Source organism: Westerdykella ornata (assembly GCF_010094085.1).
Source record: "Westerdykella ornata strain CBS 379.55 unplaced genomic scaffold EI97scaffold_5, whole genome shotgun sequence".
NCBI classification, from domain to species: domain Eukaryota; kingdom Fungi; phylum Ascomycota; class Dothideomycetes; order Pleosporales; family Sporormiaceae; genus Westerdykella; species Westerdykella ornata.
Window position 1 is genome coordinate 694,185 of NW_022986855.1, and position 16,296 is coordinate 710,480.

The 16,296-nt window shown below is 53.6% G+C and overlaps 7 protein-coding genes across 7 annotated transcripts; 2 read left to right on the forward strand and 5 right to left on the reverse strand.

The window, feature by feature from the left end:
- Positions 1-245: 245 nt before the first annotated feature.
- Positions 246-1,995, reverse strand: EI97DRAFT_486488 (uncharacterized protein; the record flags this gene model as incomplete). Its single annotated transcript, XM_033802165.1, has 7 exons — positions 246-686; positions 735-1,003; positions 1,055-1,400; positions 1,451-1,510; positions 1,564-1,673; positions 1,731-1,807; positions 1,859-1,995. 7 exons carry the CDS (start codon positions 1,993-1,995, stop codon positions 336-338), a joined length of 1,350 nt encoding a protein of 449 aa, XP_033655891.1. The 3' UTR covers positions 246-335.
- A 929-nt stretch (positions 1,996-2,924) lies between these two features.
- EI97DRAFT_449018 (cysteine proteinase) lies at positions 2,925-5,800 on the reverse strand (the record flags this gene model as incomplete). The annotated part of the gene is made up of 4 exons (XM_033800190.1): positions 2,925-4,623; positions 4,673-4,986; positions 5,031-5,262; positions 5,316-5,800. The coding sequence occupies 4 exons, from the start codon at positions 5,798-5,800 to the stop codon at positions 2,925-2,927; spliced, it is 2,730 nt and encodes a 909-aa protein (XP_033655892.1).
- Positions 5,801-6,336: 536 nt separating this feature from the next.
- Positions 6,337-8,183, forward strand: EI97DRAFT_431591 (putative peroxisomal carrier protein). The gene is made up of 4 exons (XM_033797976.1): positions 6,337-6,877; positions 6,968-7,515; positions 7,567-7,804; positions 7,854-8,183. Exons 1-4 carry the CDS (start codon positions 6,774-6,776, stop codon positions 7,975-7,977), a joined length of 1,014 nt encoding a protein of 337 aa, XP_033655893.1. The 5' UTR covers positions 6,337-6,773; the 3' UTR covers positions 7,978-8,183.
- An 895-nt stretch (positions 8,184-9,078) lies between these two features.
- On the reverse strand, positions 9,079-10,330 carry EI97DRAFT_373146 (uncharacterized protein; the record flags this gene model as incomplete). The annotated part of the gene is made up of 4 exons (XM_033795389.1): positions 9,079-9,391; positions 9,451-9,549; positions 9,605-10,110; positions 10,166-10,330. The coding sequence occupies 4 exons, from the start codon at positions 10,328-10,330 to the stop codon at positions 9,079-9,081; spliced, it is 1,083 nt and encodes a 360-aa protein (XP_033655894.1).
- Positions 10,331-11,505: 1,175 nt separating this feature from the next.
- EI97DRAFT_251287 (eukaryotic translation initiation factor-like protein 3 subunit K) lies at positions 11,506-12,697 on the reverse strand. Its single transcript, XM_033794144.1, has 3 exons — positions 12,479-12,697; positions 11,729-12,252; positions 11,506-11,677 (listed from the first exon to the last, which is right to left on the reverse strand). The coding sequence occupies exons 1-3, from the start codon at positions 12,646-12,648 to the stop codon at positions 11,634-11,636; spliced, it is 738 nt and encodes a 245-aa protein (XP_033655895.1). The 5' UTR covers positions 12,649-12,697; the 3' UTR covers positions 11,506-11,633.
- A 119-nt stretch (positions 12,698-12,816) lies between these two features.
- On the forward strand, positions 12,817-14,377 carry EI97DRAFT_465677 (uncharacterized protein). Its single transcript, XM_033801481.1, has 2 exons — positions 12,817-12,976; positions 13,031-14,377. Exons 1-2 carry the CDS (start codon positions 12,857-12,859, stop codon positions 14,276-14,278), a joined length of 1,368 nt encoding a protein of 455 aa, XP_033655896.1. The 5' UTR covers positions 12,817-12,856; the 3' UTR covers positions 14,279-14,377.
- A 97-nt stretch (positions 14,378-14,474) lies between these two features.
- Positions 14,475-16,112, reverse strand: EI97DRAFT_449028 (soluble quino protein glucose dehydrogenase; the record flags this gene model as incomplete). Its single annotated transcript, XM_033800191.1, has 4 exons — positions 14,475-14,715; positions 14,840-15,204; positions 15,282-15,665; positions 15,840-16,112. The coding sequence occupies 4 exons, from the start codon at positions 16,110-16,112 to the stop codon at positions 14,475-14,477; spliced, it is 1,263 nt and encodes a 420-aa protein (XP_033655897.1).
- Positions 16,113-16,296: the final 184 nt, after the last annotated feature.

Sequence of the window (16,296 nt, forward strand, 5' to 3'; positions counted from 1 at the left end):
GGTAGGTACATGTCTCCATGGTGGTGCTATGGGCGAAGAAGATTGTGACAGACGGAGACCATGGCAATGGACTCGGACGGTGCTCTCGACGGGCGCCTGTATCCTAGATGATGCAGCATAGAAATCTAATATCCCAAACATAAGCATTGAAGTCATACCAGATCATCAATGGGCACACCTCTCCCAATGCCCGGAACGCCGAACCCTGGTGTACAAGCATGGGATACAGACATCCAGTCAGAACTCCAAACATGGCTTGATGCGAAAAGGGAAACCCATGAAACGAGTGACTGCCGGTTATATCCAAACTCCCCGACAGGAATAAGACTGTCTCTCTAGGCACCCAACTCTTTATTAGGTTCCAACTCATATCGCCCCTCGTGGAGTCCTTTCAAGGCTTTCTCACCTTCCTCTGTCAGATTTGGCTTGCCAACGGGCGTCACAGCACCTGTGAAGAAACGGGGTTGCCATTCCTTGCCCTGTGCTTTACGTTCGGCTGCCTTTGCCCTCTGCCGCTCTTCAATCTCCTGTTTCAGCGATGTGGCTAACGAGTACTGCTTGTTGAGGATCGCATTGGTAACGTTGTTCCAGAACTTGAGCGACTCGTTGGGGAGCTGTTGTTCCATAGGTGGGATGACTTTGGGGACCGGGTGAAGGGGGTGGAGGTCAATCAGCAAGATTTTCTCCTGCGACCTTGTCAGGTTACAAATCTAGAGGTACTTAGTCGGACTTACGGAGGACTTGTTAAAGGGCTGACTCCCGAGGGTGTAGTAGATCTTGTCTTGCCAGTTGCCTTCGATCCGTGCGAGAACGAGCTTGTCAGGGACATCTCTAACCTTGCTCATGGTATCATTGTCAGGATCGTAGGTGAAGATGGCACCAATAACCTTATTTTGTGCCCGTCCTAACCATCCCTCCTCGAGATACTCTAATATGACCTTTATCTTTGTCTTCACGCAGGTCACATAGCATGTGTCCGCAACCGAGACGCTAAGGGAGCCTGCTCACAGTCAGCAACGACATGCACGGCGCGACAGCAACCAATGTCCAGGACCTCGAAGGAGACCTCCCAAATATGCAGCGGGATGGGTCAACTGATACTCCTCGTTGTCGCGATTCTGCAGCGTGATGAAAATGCCGAGATTGTGTGCTCCTGCTATTACTCGTATGCTCGTGCCGGTGAACTTTGCACTGAGTTGATCGTATCCGCGGGCAACGATGCCCTTCTGAGGGCAGTCAATATAGAAGGCCGAGACGGGAGGATGATGTGAGGTCTGCTCGGTGAGGTAAGAAACTTTGATGACTCTGTTCTCGCCCGAGGTGCTTGTGGAACTGCTTGAGGGAACCGAGCTGGGCGTGTGCTTGAGAGGAGGGGACGAGTCCTCGACTTCCCAGTTACACTGAAAATGTTAGTCGCGAATGACATTGTCTCACGCGAGAGGAGCCTCACCCTAAAGAATTCACCGAGTGTGGAGTTGTAAGGTTTGCAGGGCTTTCCCTTGACATATTTCTGCATACCAGTCAGTTCCACCTCCCCTTATAGAATCGTTGCCTGTAGCGCACCAAATCCTTTGTGAACCAAAATCGCAGGGTCCCGAGCATACGGCCGAGGGGTTCGTCCGAGTCTCCGATACTGATAAACGTCTCGGGTCGGTCGAGATAGTTCCAGTACTCTGCAGGGCGTCAGTCAAACCCTCGATATTCAGGCGTGTCGTTGGGTTAGGGCATACCAAGATTCGGCGTGGGTTCCAGCAGGTGTGCGGGGAGAGAAAAGCGGACGGAGGCGAGATCGGCTACACCGATGAACCTGATGGAAGTCAGACTGGCTCCAAGCACTTGTTCCACAACTTCTCCATACTTCCGCAACACGCCGAGGAACGTCTTAAGCTTGGACGTGTCGTCGGGCGGCTTCTCGACTTGGGTACTGGACGGTGCCGTGGGCTCGACAACCCCATTTGCCGCAGAGGGCCCTACGTTGTTGGATGGCTGGACCATGGAGGAGGGGAAGAAATATTGATTCGAAGGTGTCGGCGATGTAAAAAGTAGATTGCGGGTGTAGGCGGGGAGGGGATCAAGGAGTTGGAGGGGTGAGAGGCTGTGTTGAAGCTGCAAGGGATAGCTCTACGCTGTACTGTTCGTGGATTCGTCCAACTAGGCTTCCAGAAGTACGCTCGTCGTCGTCGTCGTCGTCGTCGTCAGAAGTCCCAAGCATCGACTGTAGGCCGTCGTTTGGGGGTGGGCAGGCAATGCAGGGGCCACACACGCCCTCCGCGGATGGAACTGTTGTGGTACTTTTAGGCCAATTTCTGACGTACCGATAACCTTATCGTGTCTTGGCGAGGTTAAGACTGACGTCCAGTGGTCATGAGGGACAATTACTATGTAAAAGCGTCAAGAGACGACTATGAGTTAGTTATATTTTACAACACGCAGATGGAGGAAGTGGGGGCACTTGATCGCAGACCGACGGAAAGTACTTATCATTATCCATCCTTCACTGCCTACTTATCGCCGTGCGTTTCTCGTTTTAGTCCCTGAACATTGTAACCGCGGCTTTGACAAGGGTCGTGGCGGTGAAACGGCATCCAATCGCTGGGCCACCACCTGCCAGTGCCACATTCCATTGCGTGCCAACCGCCTGGCTATACCATGTGCTTCATCGTCGTACGGAAAGGGAGAGCATTCGTGTAACGAGGCAGTGCTGGTGAGTCCACGTGAAGACATCCCCTCACCCACCATCACTCTGCGCCACCCAGGCGCGGGATGTGAAACCGATCTTCCCGCGGTGCGTGTTTCTGTACCGCAGCTCACCTTTAGCACTGATACTGTACTTTTACAGTACAACGTCATGCCCCTCTCGGCATACCCGTCCGAGAGCGAGTGTGTGCTCAACTCCTGTCCATCTAGCATGCCTGGCCTCAACCTCAATTGTCACGCTCTTGCCAACCGCCGATGTCGAATGCATCAGGTACGTCGGTCAGCATCTCCACCTCGTACCACTCCTCCATGGGTCCGCTAGGGCTGGAAAGACGTTCGATGACCACGAACATATCTGCATACATCAGCATCGACGGTTCCAAGTCGACAGGTTCCGTCCGTATCATGACACTATCCGAGTACTCCCCGTCTTCACTGCTCAGCAGAAACCTGCGGTTCGGTCCCCGCCCCTGCTCGATACTCAATCGCCATGGGTTTCCACTTCGGCTGACCTTCCTCGCCCGCTGCGTGTGTGTGTTGGCCGCTTTCAGAGACTGAGCGGCCATTGTGACCGTCACCAGTCGCCGCGGCCGGATCGGAACCGCTAGCTTGTGAACCCCCGGTGCAAAGCGAGCTGGAGCAATTTTCATTGCCAAAAGTCCTGCCCCATCGCGCGGTATGGCTTTCAATACCACTTCATCAGTGCTGTCGACCCGTAAAACGTAGTCTCCCGTCTTTTCAGCTTCGAAGAGAGAGCATATGACCGTGTAAAGCCCCGGTTGAAGATCCTTGCACGAGGCGAATGCGCATCCTCCCTTGTAGTTGCCCGAGTCGGCCACTACATCTCGACTTTGCAGGCGATACACCCGTTTCCCACGGCCTAATGTAAGCTTCACATTGAGCGGGTTCGAGTGCGTCGTACTTGTCAGCAACATGGCCAGAGAGGTCGGATGTCGAACTTCCAATGCATACTGAGGATTCCTGTAGTAGGTCGGTGTCTGAGCATCTCCACCAGCTGTATGGCTGGTCCATGCACCTTGGACGACCTGCTGGCAAGGATAGAACCTTGTTGCTGGTTCGAGAGACAGCTGCGCATTGGAAAATGCCGATAGAGAAAAGGTACATGTTCCCTCCGGAAATTCGTCCTGATCAATCACCACTGTATAGGTCTTCCCCGCTTGTGGATCCCATCGCAAGAGGCATTGAGGAGTATTCACATAAGGTGCGCGCTCCACATCCAGATCTTTGACGTACATATGCTGTCCCTTGCCGTCATAGACTGAGATACTCATGAACCCCTCTAGTACGTCTCCCGGAGGGCGATGGGTGTCTTGTGGACCAGCTCCGTGTGCGGACTCATCGTTCGGGTTTCCAGGTCTATCACGGAAATGCCGAGAGAGCAGAAAGTAGACGATATCCGTACCTTTTGATGCGAACGCGAATTGAGGCTGGTTGGCAATGCATGTGCCTACTCGCCGATTGGATTCACCATCGAGGGTCCATTCGAAATGTATATCTTGGCGATGACGGAACAAGCCTGGGTTCCAGTTCAGGTATAGACGCTCGTAATGTTGTATGACTTGGTGAAGCCCGATCCAGAACGTTGTCGGTTGGCCGCTGCCGCTGGATGGAGCAATCATGGCAGTGCCATCAGTAGGTTCGGGAAGGGATTCACCCTGGGTCTGTCCATCTGTAGTGTGGTCCCCACGCCATCCCTTGCCCTCCAACCAAGGGTTCTTGACAAGGAACAACCGGTCGTCATCCGTTTCTTTCATGTCCAATACCACATAGCTGTGCTGACTCTCCAAGCCAAACTCGTACTCCTGCGCATGGGACAACTTACCAGTCCCCAGCGTGACTAGAACGTCTCCATGTCGGAATGAGTTGTATATCCGCCTCCAGAGCTTATTGGGGACGGTCTCCGCCCTTCATTCTTATGTGAGCAACGCTATAACTTGTCCAAGAGGGAACTTACTCTTGCAAATATACTTCTTCCGGTATCCAACCGGTCAATGTCCATAAGTCGTTACAAGAATTACTTCCCGGAAAGTCATAGCCACCCCGGGTTTTAAGATATGCCTTCTCTATGAGGGCTGGCCACAACAAGGATGGATTGTGTCGATCGATGACGTGTAGGAGTCGGTGGGTTTTAGACACAGGCAATCGATCATCGATGACAACCTTCCGCCAGCAGCCGTTGAAGTTCAAGCGTACAACATATTTACCATTCGGAGACAACAGTGGGCAGCCGCTCTTTTCATCATATGGCCAGATGATTTTGGAGAGCAGCTGTTGAATTAGCCACGGATTTCAGAGGGGCTGGCGCACCGAACCTGATCATGGCCCCGCTCAGCTCGAGCAACAGCAGCACATAGGCTGGCTACGACAGAGCAGTCTGTTGCTGCGTCTTGGACGAGGTCAATAGGAGGGTCAGATACCATCACCGGGCCCCGGCCATTCTTGCCATGAGGATACATCGAGGCAGGCGGGAGAGCTTCAGCAGCGCGCACCCATCCTGCGAATAATTCTTGCTGATAGGAAGACAGACTGAGATCGCGAGAATCCCTATTGATTTGAGCGGCGAACAATTCTCGGGTGCTTCTTGCTTCTAGACGTACATGAATGAGGGAGCTCCATCTATTACCGAGAATTCATCGGGGGTTGGATTCTTCTCCCAAGGTGGAAACTTGAAGCCGTTGACAGCTGACGCCTTCAGCATAATGATACTTTCCCGGTTTGAGCGTTTTCGGGTCGACACTGGCTCTTTAGGACGAAAGATCGTAGCAGCTGGAGGAACGGCCCTGGACGCAGCGTCCATGGCATCCCTAGATTCCAGAACCGGAACTGCCTTCTCCTTGAAAGTCCTTTCTGCGTCAGTGCGTGCTGGTTCGCCTCTGAACCCTAGAGTGCCCTTGGTGACTGTATCTGTTGACGAAGACATGGACGAATTGACAGAAAGGTTGACAGGAGGAGAGGGTGAGCTCAAATCAGGACCAGAGCGTTGATTTGAGCTTGGGAAGGGGCCGCCTCTTAGCGAGGCTGCAGTAGGTCTTGCTGCTGGGGTCCATTCAGAGGCCTTGATCCGCTCAGCGGCACTCATCATGTCTTGACACTCCAGCCTCAGTACCTTCTTCTCGGCTGAACCCGCGAGCTTCATGGCTTCCATCAAGTTCTCGGCCGCGTTGATGGCCAGCCGAAGGGCCTCGTCCTTGCTGGTAGCATACCGTAGCTGCGACTGAGCGGTCTGCGGGCCGAAAGTAAGCACATATGAATTTCTCTAGGTACCTCCTCAGCGGCTGCGGTGAGTAGTGGCGACTGACACTTGCGGCACGCCTGTAAGCTTCAAGCTGTTCCTTTGAGTCCTCCATGTCGCCCGAGAGGCCGAACACGGGTTTTGGTCAACCAAATCTTGTGAGCACGGTAGTCCGTCCCTGGCTGTCATGTGATTTCCTCCGCCATCCTTCCAACCTTGAAAGGTCGTACCGCGCGATGAGGTGTGGTTTGTAGATACTGCGATGCCATCTGTGGTGTTGAGGTTGGAGTCAAGCCTCCCACTAGCGCATCCAGCACGTGAGCACCCGAGAGGATGTTGACGCGACTGATTGGTTCCTGGGCCATTATGCTACTCCCACCTTCCCACTCGCGTCCGTCAACATACGTTGAACTCCTAACAGCATTAACTTCTCTGCTCCTCTCATCACCTTATGGATCCACGAAAATACAACTCCCAGAACTATTCATCTCGAGGAGCACCCCGCGGTGCACGGGCGCATGATGATGTCGCAAATCTTGGCAGCCTCTGACATTGAACCTCGGTCTATTTCGGAACTCGACAACCTCTCCTCCATCGGGCTGGGGAACGTCTTGACGGCTTCCCGCCCGTTTCTCCACACGTCGGTGACCTCCCGGACTCGTATTTTCTTCTTCCCCCGGTGTTGCTTCGTTGTTGTTGCCATGAGATAGCACTTCTGCAGCGCAATCTATTTCTTTACCCCTCTGCGACAACCCCGGAACTGTTGCCGTGCTCACAAGCCGTGCCATCCTCCTCGGCTTTCTACAGATAATACACGACCACAATGGCAGGACAGTCCAAAGTAGAGATTTTGCCGCCATGGGGCAACGCAATCGCAGGCTCTGCTGGCGCTGTTATCGCCAATGCGCTGGTTTACCCGCTGGACATGTGAGTACAATCGTTTGATGCGCAGTCTTCGGCGACACACGACCCACGAGTCCAGCACGGAAAGGAATCGCTGCTAACGGCTGGAATCAGTGTGAAGACGAGGCTCCAAGTCCAGATGAAGCGCCCTCACTCCGCCGACTCCAATCCCGCCGACGACCAGCACTACCACTCGACTATCGATGCTATTTCCAAGATCGTTAAAGCCGATGGCCTCGGTGGGCTCTACGCTGGGATGGCCGGTTCGCTGATTGGCGTTGCTTCCACCAATTTCGCCTACTTCTACTGGTACACGATCGTGCGTGGTCTCTACTTTACGTACCGTAAGACGACCAGCGCGCCGGGCACTGCTATTGAATTGGCGCTGGGAGCGGTGGCTGGAGCCGTCGCGCAGCTCTTCACGATACCCATTGCGGTGGTTACAACGCGGCAACAGACTGTCAGCAAGGCAGAGCGAAAGGGCATGTTGGCAACGGCCAAGGAGGTCATTGATAGCGAGGATGGCTGGACCGGTCTGTGGAGGGGGATGAAGGCCAGCTTGGTCCTTGTTGTAAACCCTGCCATAACATACGGTGCCTACCAGAGATTGAGGGAAACTCTGTTCCCTGGAAAGAAAACCCTCCGACCCACTGAGGCTTTCTGTGAGTATCCCAGCGTCACAGGCTCCTGAAAGTCGCCTAACATCCTTTCAGTACTCGGCTCTCTGTCAAAGATGCTTGCAACCATTGCTACCCAGCCCCTTATTGTGGCAAAGGTCGGCCTGCAGTCCAAGCCACCGCCCGCGAGGAACGGCAAGCCTTTCAAATCATTCTCGGAGGTTATGAGGTTCATCGTCGAGCACGAGGGTCTTCTTGGCCTGTTCAAGGGCATCGGTCCTCAGATCCTGAAGGGTTTGCTCGTGCAGGGCTTCCTTATGATGACCAAAGAGAGGTATGTCGAATTGTTGGAAACACTAAGAAGACGCTAACATGTTCATCAGAATCGAATTGATGTTCATCCTTCTCTTCAGATACGTCCGCCAGCTACGCGCAAAGCAACTGCAGAAGCTCGCCGATATCGCTGCTGAGAAGGCCAGGCAGAGCGCTCCTGTTCTGGTGAAATAGAGGGGAAAAGTCGTTGTCCGCATTGCATCTTCTTTCGGTTCCAATGCTCTTCGTGTAAATGTTGCATCTCTGGGGTTTTTTCTAGCCCTATTTCTGGGAAAGTCATGTGCTATCTAGACGAGGTAAGCTTGTGTTACAAGCTCTAGACTTGGTCGTTCCAGCTAGGCGTTTGGTAATGCTAGGTATATATCTCCTATGGAAGGCTGTTATGAACATGATTTGCTCACGTACCATTCCTCATTCATAGGTTGGATTCCACCAGTCCTGCTCGATGGCGTCTATCTAAGTATGTTTACCTATGTCAAGCTGCAAAGTTGTTGCTCGGGGCTGATTAAGCGACTCACGGGTGTACTGTAGAACCATACGGTCCGGGGTTCTGCGGAGTCGAGTCGAATATCAGGGGAGAGGATGGGGATGGGATGGGATGGGATGTTTCAGGGTTCCCAGCCCCAGCTCTGTCTCAACAGGTATCCCGATCGGATTCCCTATCTTGCGGTGTTCGACAATGTAGATGATGCAGGATTGGGGGGCTATGGAGTGAAGTGCGGTAATGCCCAATTAACGCGTCCATGGCTGCGATGTTATATTGTCGTAGAAGGATATCTCGTTCCCGTCTGCAGGAGTGGTGCTAATAGGCGTTTTCATTGACCGCGCCCTTTGCATTGTCCAGCACTCACGGCGAGACGACTTCGCGAAGACTGCATATCGTAGTGGTTCGTCTGATGTGTAGCGATGGTTGAAGCTGGGAGTGTTTCCAGGTCGTGTGGCGTGGCATGTTCACGATATCGGAAAGACCGCATATCGTGGCGAGAATACTCTGAAACTCACCCTTTTTGGAGCTTGCAAAGGTCTTGGGTCGTATAATGTGCATTTAGGCATATCTTAGGTGAGAAGCAAGTCAGTAGGTACCATGACCTACGACTTATGATCAGACAGGGGCCTGCATCCAACAGCACTGTGTTGGAAGCACGTATTTACCTCGAGTAGACAAACCAACTACCTCCTCAACGCGCGCAAGAAGGAACAAAGAACTCGGAACATAGACTTCTCATTTCACAAACGAAAACCGGGTATTATTGATTGCAGACATTATACATTATATCAAAGCCTTCTTCCAGACGCCGATCTCACTATCTGCTCCTTGACCTCATACCCCATCTCGAAATCCTCCGCCGCGGGGCCTCCAATCACCACCGTCGACGAAGCCGTCGTATTCGGCGCAAGCGCGAGCGCTACGTCGTCGTTTTGTCTCACGTACGCTCCTTGGGGGCGGTATTTTTTGTCGCTTTTGGGTGTGCCGTGGGTGTAGCGTTGGCCGGAGGGGTGGGTGGAGGGGCGGCGGCCCATGCAGAGGCCGTAGATGGGCTTGAGGGCGGGGATGGAGCCGCAGACGATGGAGAGAATGATTTCGATGCTGTCGTGGTTCGTGTTAGGGAGAGTGATCTAAGCGACAATGGGGGTTTTTTTACGTACCCAGTCCACAGGAAGAGGGAGAAGGTTTCCCAGGTGAAGTCTGACCGGGCGTTTAAGCCGTTAAGCTTCGTCGTCTTGATAGCTGCGGATATTCCCGTCCTGGAGGAAGTCAGTATTAGTGAGCATTTGACGCAACACCAACGAGAATGCTTACAAGCAACCACAACCCAGCAGAGCGCAAAGAGCCACCCTCTTCCTGAGATCCGTCTTCAACCGCCACACAAGCGTGACGGGCACCAGCGCCAGGAAGAAGTCCACAACAGCATGCATGCTGGCCCCATAGATGGAAAAGCTACTCTGGATCTTCGGGTCCCAGCATTCGGTAGTCTTCTTGATTTCCGAATCCCACAAAGCGGCGGGATTCTTGCATTGTACAAAGGTAAAGATTATCATAAGGATGGTGTTGATGGCAGTCAAGGCGCTGAAAAAGTAAAGGCTCCAGCGGCGCCAGACGGACGAGCGATTGAGTAGACGAATGATAAGGAAACCGACGGCGATTTTGCTCAAGCCGAGACAGAGAATGGCGAAGGGTTGGGCGATCCAGTTCAGTTCTAGGATATAGTTGGTGCGCGCTTGGTCGTTGGAGAGGTACGCGAGATGTCTGGTGCCGCCAGTGAGGGAGAACATGCTCACCAAGACTGTGAGAGGTATAAAAACGATCTGAGATGGCGTGTCAATGATTGTACTACCAAAAAGAGTTCATATCAAGACTCACCCAACTTGCGAGCATACACCAGTCGTCTATGCCCACGCCGGCAATGCTATACCTGGCCGTCAATCTCATGGCGACAAACACAAAGGAAATGGCGCATCCAGCAATGTAGGCCGCAGCCAGTCGTGGCCCTCGATCCTCATCAGGATACCCGTGTTGTTGAACCATTGTTTTTCGCAGTGATCGGAGATGTAGTGGGGAAGATTGGCCAAAGGAGGCACCCGAACATCCACCAAGCACTTCAACCTTATCGATGAGGCTTTCCACAAGTGCCGATCGTTGAACGGCGCTTCACAAACTCGTCTTCTTCACCCAGCTTCCAGAAACCCCGACATGTGAGAAACGGAATTCTTTTTGGCAAATGTGCGCCTCTCCTTCACAACAGCGGGAACCGCCCTCTTCAGTAGGCTCTCATCCTCGCAACGAGTCATGCTGCACAAGCATCGCCCAGTGTTGTCCAGCCTCGCCATGGCACAGGTCCGAGGAAGCATGACCGCGGATGGGTTCCTGGGAGCTAAAGACGTTGTTAAGCTCACATTGGGAAGGCATCGACATACCAAGACGCTGCCATTCGCACGAGGCTGCTCGGACTCTGATACACGTCCCCTTTCGTCGTGCATTAGCGTCGGGGAAATTCCCCCCCTTACCGACTGTGGTAGTCCTATCTAGGGGGATTCTTGTTTTCCCCACAAAAAGTGACCAGACCCTCCAACATCAATTGCCCCTCAGCCGCTGGGCATTGTCATTATTTCCCAGCAAGATGGATTCGAGCTGACAGCGGGACGATGCATAAGGTGGACGCTGCAAGTTGGGTGAAATCAGCTTGTTTGCCAGAGCAATAATGCTGTTTCTCATATCCGCTCAATACACAATGCTCGACTTTTCACAGTAGTGGTCACGAGCATGAAAAAAAAATCCTTCGTACCAGTACAAGTAAGATGGAGCTGGGCTCTTTCAGTGCATCTCGACCGAGGGATCTGCATTTGTGAATTTATGGGAAAAAGCAAATACATAATGCAGCAAGGGTCAAGGGGTCCAAGCCCGCTCTCTAGTCACTAGCGAGCTTTTGAAGTGGTCTGGATATCAATGGTCCCAGCCCTGGAGCGTGGTCCGCATTTAGGAAATTTTGAACCCAAATCCACTCACGAATAATGGGGCGATGGTAGAAATTGCTCTGACTCGTTGAGCGTGGCAAGGGAAGCCGAGAACAACGCATGAAATGCCACAAGGAAAAGGCATCTCACTCACGATAACCACTATTTCGAGTACCCCTTCGCCTTGCAACCAGCGAAGGCGTGGGAGGGGAATCATTCTCATTCGTTTTGCACCCAGAGCCATTGCTGCATGAACACCTGCCGGTCCCGTTCCCGTCCAGGAATCCTCTCCAACGCCGTAGCCCGGTCCAGTGACCGGGTCTCCATGCAAAATACCATCATTTCAAACGTGACACATGATTGTCGTTGCCCTGCTTCTACGCAGGTTGTTCGAAAGCCCTCCTGATTACCCTGCCAAATTCTGTGTTCAGGTTAGTGAGGCGATCGACTCCTTCCCACCAAGCCAACTTACGATCAAACTTGACGTTTTCCCTGACTACCGTGCCCTTGGCCTCATTTTCCTTGTTCAGCGGCACCTTGACCTTGGTACCGTCAATCTCCCATCCGCATACCGTCCCGACGAAGTGCTCAAACTCCTTGCCCTGCAGGTTCAACCACGACTCCAGGATGCTTCTCTCGATTTCCCGTATCGCTTGGCTCACAGTCACTGCAATCCGCACCCGCATCAACTCCTCGAAACCAGAGACATCGGCCACCAGATCCGCATAGAGGTCGTCCGAGTCCAGCGTGCTCCAGAACGCCGCATAGTCTGCTCCGCCCAGCAGGTTGTTCAAGATGTTCAGCTTCTGCACTGCCTCAGATAGCGGCGCATCTCCAGCGGCGGGAGTGTGTGCGGCAGAGGAGAGAGGTGCCAGTGTGTGAGTGGGAAGAAGCGAGAGGGCGAGGGAGAAGTCGGGGTTAGGAAAGACGGTAAGGGACTTGACGAGGATGTTGGTAATGGTCTCATCGCGAGCTAAGTGAGGGTTGAACTGGTATCTAGAGCATATGTGGTCAGTCATGCTCATATATGCATGCGCGAGTATTAAAGTAGGAGATAAGTTCATCAGATAGAGCTAATAATTTCCACTTCAGCGGGGGGAGTGATTCAAGCTCCGATCCCTCGGGTAATAGGAAACGTTGTGGTATGGTATTCATCATACGAAAAATATCGCCATAGCAGAGGAGAGAACCTGACTTGGGCATCGAAAAGGGTATCACCTACAGCTTCAACAAAGCCAGGTTCGCGTAGCAGTCGTACGTCTGATTCTCGCACTGCTGCATCACATAGTCCTGGAAAACAGCCGTTGTCTCGGGATTGTACCGGTCGAGGCCATTGAGGATCTGATCGATGTGTTCCGGCCGGTCAGGCGCATAGTCGAAGGGACGCGACATGGTTGCTTGTTGCGGGGATGTTGCGACACCTCGTTCTTGGTGGTGGGAGTTGGAGGGATTTTCCAAAGTTGACTGTGGAGGGGTGAGTAAGCGGATACCAGCCACCCACATCAAAGGATGCGCCACACGTCTGTTATCGATAGCGAAGCCCAAATTTATCTTCAAACACAGCAGTTCCCCTCACGTCCAAATATATCATACCGCCACAATGCCGCCTTACGACAGTGATTCCTCGGATGAAGGCGAAGATTACACTGAAACCAATGTCCTCCTAGGCTATGTCACCAACGAACCGACTAGCGACAAATCACATCTTGGTGGAACACCAGTACGCCTTCCAACCCCACTACTACTTTGTGAACATTCACTAACATCTACACAGACATGGATTGACGACAAAACAGCTCCGTCAGGTGCCTTTGCGAAGTGCAAAGTATGCAATGGCCTCATGACTCTCTTGCTGGAACTCGATGGCAACCTCCCTGAACAGTTTCCCGGCCACGAAAGACGGCTTTACATCTGGGCGTGCAAGCGCAAGGCATGTAGGAGAAAAGACGGCAGTGTAAGAGGCATACGCGGCGTACGGATAGCCAAGGGAGCCGGAAGCCGAGCGGTCGCACCCAAGTCCGAGCCCAAGCCTGAGAAACAGGAAGAGCCGAAACCCATGCCACAGATCGGTGGTTCTCTCTTCGGCGTCAAGGACTTAGGCACTCCAGCGGCAGCCGCAAATCTCTTCTCGAATCCCTTTTCCATTGGTGCAAGCGGGAAAGCACCTGCAAACCCCTTCTCCTCTCCCAAGGCTACTGTCAATCCCTTCTCAACATCCACTCCCTCAACGAACAACCCTGTGCCAGAAGCCTCCCCCTCAACGTCCTCATCCCAACTTCCTCCAAGCGGCGAGCACAACGAACCCTCCAAGTCCGACTCGACCACGTCCTCTCTCCCAGAAACCTTCGCTTCCAAAGTCCGCCTGAACTCACCCCCAACAACACCCTCTCCAACTCCCCGGCCCCACGAACCTTGGCCGACCCTCTCTTCCTTCCCCCAACCCTACCCCTCTTATGCTCTAGACGCAGAATACGAGACCCTCGACGCCCCCTCGAGCCTTCCCATCCCCGCTCAAGCCCGCATGGACATCGACGCCGAGGGCTCCAGCTCCTCCGGCGGAGGCGGCAAAGAAGACAAAGAAATCTTCGAGAGCACGTTAGACAAAACGTTTCAGAAATTTGCGGACCGCGTCGGGCAGAATGCGGAGCAAGTGATTCGGTATGAGTTTGGAGGGAAGCCGTTGTTGTATAGCGACCAGGATGCGGTGGGGAAGATGCTCGCGGCGCACGCGGACAACGCGTCGTCCAACGCGAAGGTCACGACGGCGGGGAGTAGGAATGGTAGTGGGATGCCTAGATGCGCGAATTGTGGGGCGGAGAGGGTGTTCGAGGTGCAGCTTATGCCGCATGCGATTACGGAGCTGGAGGCGGACGAGATGAGCATTGAGGGCATGGAATGGGGCACGATTATCCTTGGGGTGTGTTCGAGGGATTGTAAGCCGCAGGATGTGGCGGAAGGGGAAGTAGGGTATTTGGAGGAGTGGGTGGGAGTGCAGTGGGAAGAGGTGGCTTCGAAGAGGTAGGAGATGTCTGTTGGCGTGGGAAGTGAACACCACATTTTGCATAACTTGGCAATATACACTTCAATTTCGCGGGCTTACTTTTTCGTAAGCTAAGTCACGCCGTTTCACTTCCATCAAATGTCTGATTGATATCCTTGGTACTCTCCATCCTACCGTCCCTCTGATGTCTTGCCTGCACTCTGCCCCGTCAATCGCCCTACGTTGCTCCCCCAATAACCCAAATCTCATTCGTCGTATCGCTCGTCATGAACAACTTCCCACTAGGACTGAACGCCACATTGACAGGCCTAAAGCAGCGATTCGGGCACTGTTGCGTATTGGCATTGTACATGATATTCACGGCGGCGGTCGTCGACGTGGCGGGCTCGACGGGCATGCCGGTAGCAGGGTTGAATTCCACGCGCGAAAGGCGGAAGCCATCGGGCGGGGATTTGTTCCTGCGAAAGCCGCAGAGTTAGTCTGGACCTTGTGACGGTGAGGGAAGAGGGAGAACACCATAGCTGGAGGCTGGGTCAAAGCACCCTGGGGAAGGAACTCCAAGAGAAACAAACGCCAACTCACCACGACCCATGGAAAGGAATATACGCCGCGCTCCCATCCGCATTGAACTTGACATCGAGCGGCGCCGTATGGGCTGGAAAGCACAACCTCGGCGCCTTCCTGGCCTGGCACACGGCATCGGTATTCTGACCAGCGGGACTGCCCATTAGGAACGGGGTGCCGACTTGGAGGCCCTGGGCCGCGGCGTTGGGGATGACGGAGGGATCCCAGACGGCGTGGCAGTCCGGGTAGCCGTGGTGGCCTCCGCGGTCCGGGTCCGAAGTTGTGTTGATTTGCCCGTGGTAGTTGAGTTCCTCGCACGGGTTGGTGTGGTGGATGTCGCGGCCTTCGCGTTGCATGTCGTCGACGCCGTTGTCGACGGACCACTGCGGGAGAAGGGGAGTTAGTATGGGGTTTCGCTGTGAAGTAGTTCGAGGAAAAAGGGGGGGAAGGGGGAACATACGATTCCGCCGTTGGGATGCTCGCCGACGCCGACGGTGTTTCTCAGGCCCCATGCTAGGACTTCTCCTTGGAGGTAATCGACAGGGGCGTTTTGTATCTGGGAGATCTTGAAGGCGCGGATTTGGCTGCGGCCGGTGTTGACTTGAGCTGCCGCAGTGTCGACGTTGTCTTGGGAGCCTCGCTGGACGAGAAGGGTGTCCGGTTGGGCACGAGGGATCAGCAGAGTACGCGAGAGGTGGAAGCCGCCGTTGCGCATATTCTGCACTACGGTTTTCTTGTTGGAGACGGTGCCTGTTGTGCCGTCGTAGTCCCAGGACCAGACGGTGGTCAGGGAGGAGACGAAGAGTTTCTTGCCGTCTGGTGTGAGGGCGATACCATGGTTGATCTGTGTCCGTGAGCTTCTATCTCCCTGGTGTACAGCAACGAGGTAAAGAGCATTTTGACTTCCAGTGACGGGTAACGGTCAGGAGAAGTCGATAGTTACATCTTGTATCTCGCCAAATCCGTCCAACGAAGAAAGTCAAAGCCGCCAAAAGCCAATCTGAACTGGTCAACATACCGAGGAGTCCGCAATCAACTGCTTGCTAGACTTGACGCAAACATTCGTGCCTCCATAGTCGTTCAACTGGATATACCTCACTCCATATCCACCCTGCTCCGTAGTCAAAATGTTACCCTGGTTATCGAAAATAATACCGCGAGGCGTCCTCAATCCATTCATAACCACCCGCCCAGAGTAACCAGAGGCAAAGGTAGCCTGCTGTGCAGGGTTGATAGTAGGGCAATTCTGAGCAAGAGCCTGCGGCAACAATGCCGCAATGGCCAGAAGCATGTTGGTTGCTCCGACCATGATGGGCAGACAAAAAGTGGAATTATTTTGGTAGCTCCCAGATTCGACTTCGGGGTAATGGAGCACAAGACGCGCAGACTGGGCATTATATATCTCTGGAATGCCAAATACCTGGAAGAAGCAGCCAAGGCATGAGTGCTCTCTTTCATCATGGATCAAGACTGTT

Bases quoted from the DNA above. Each gene is read 5' to 3' on its own strand.
- EI97DRAFT_431591 (XM_033797976.1), top strand. From the start codon at position 6,774: ATGGCAGGACAGTCCAAAGTAGAGATTTTGCCGCCATGGGGCAACGCA. The intron at 6,878-6,967 runs GTGAGTACAATC...GGCTGGAATCAG, and splicing joins CTGGTTTACCCGCTGGACAT to TGTGAAGACGAGGCTCCAAG. The intron at 7,516-7,566 runs GTGAGTATCCCA...ACATCCTTTCAG, and splicing joins CCGACCCACTGAGGCTTTCT to TACTCGGCTCTCTGTCAAAG.
- EI97DRAFT_251287 (XM_033794144.1), bottom strand. From the start codon at position 12,648: ATGTCGCGTCCCTTCGACTATGCGCCTGACCGGCCGGAACACATCGAT. The intron at 12,253-12,478 runs GTAGGTGATACC...CATATGCTCTAG, and splicing joins AACCTGGCTTTGTTGAAGCT to ATACCAGTTCAACCCTCACT. The intron at 11,678-11,728 runs GTAAGTTGGCTT...ACCTGAACACAG, and splicing joins GGAAAACGTCAAGTTTGATC to AATTTGGCAGGGTAATCAGG.
- EI97DRAFT_465677 (XM_033801481.1), top strand. From the start codon at position 12,857: ATGCCGCCTTACGACAGTGATTCCTCGGATGAAGGCGAAGATTACACT. The intron at 12,977-13,030 runs GTACGCCTTCCA...ACATCTACACAG, and splicing joins CACATCTTGGTGGAACACCA to ACATGGATTGACGACAAAAC.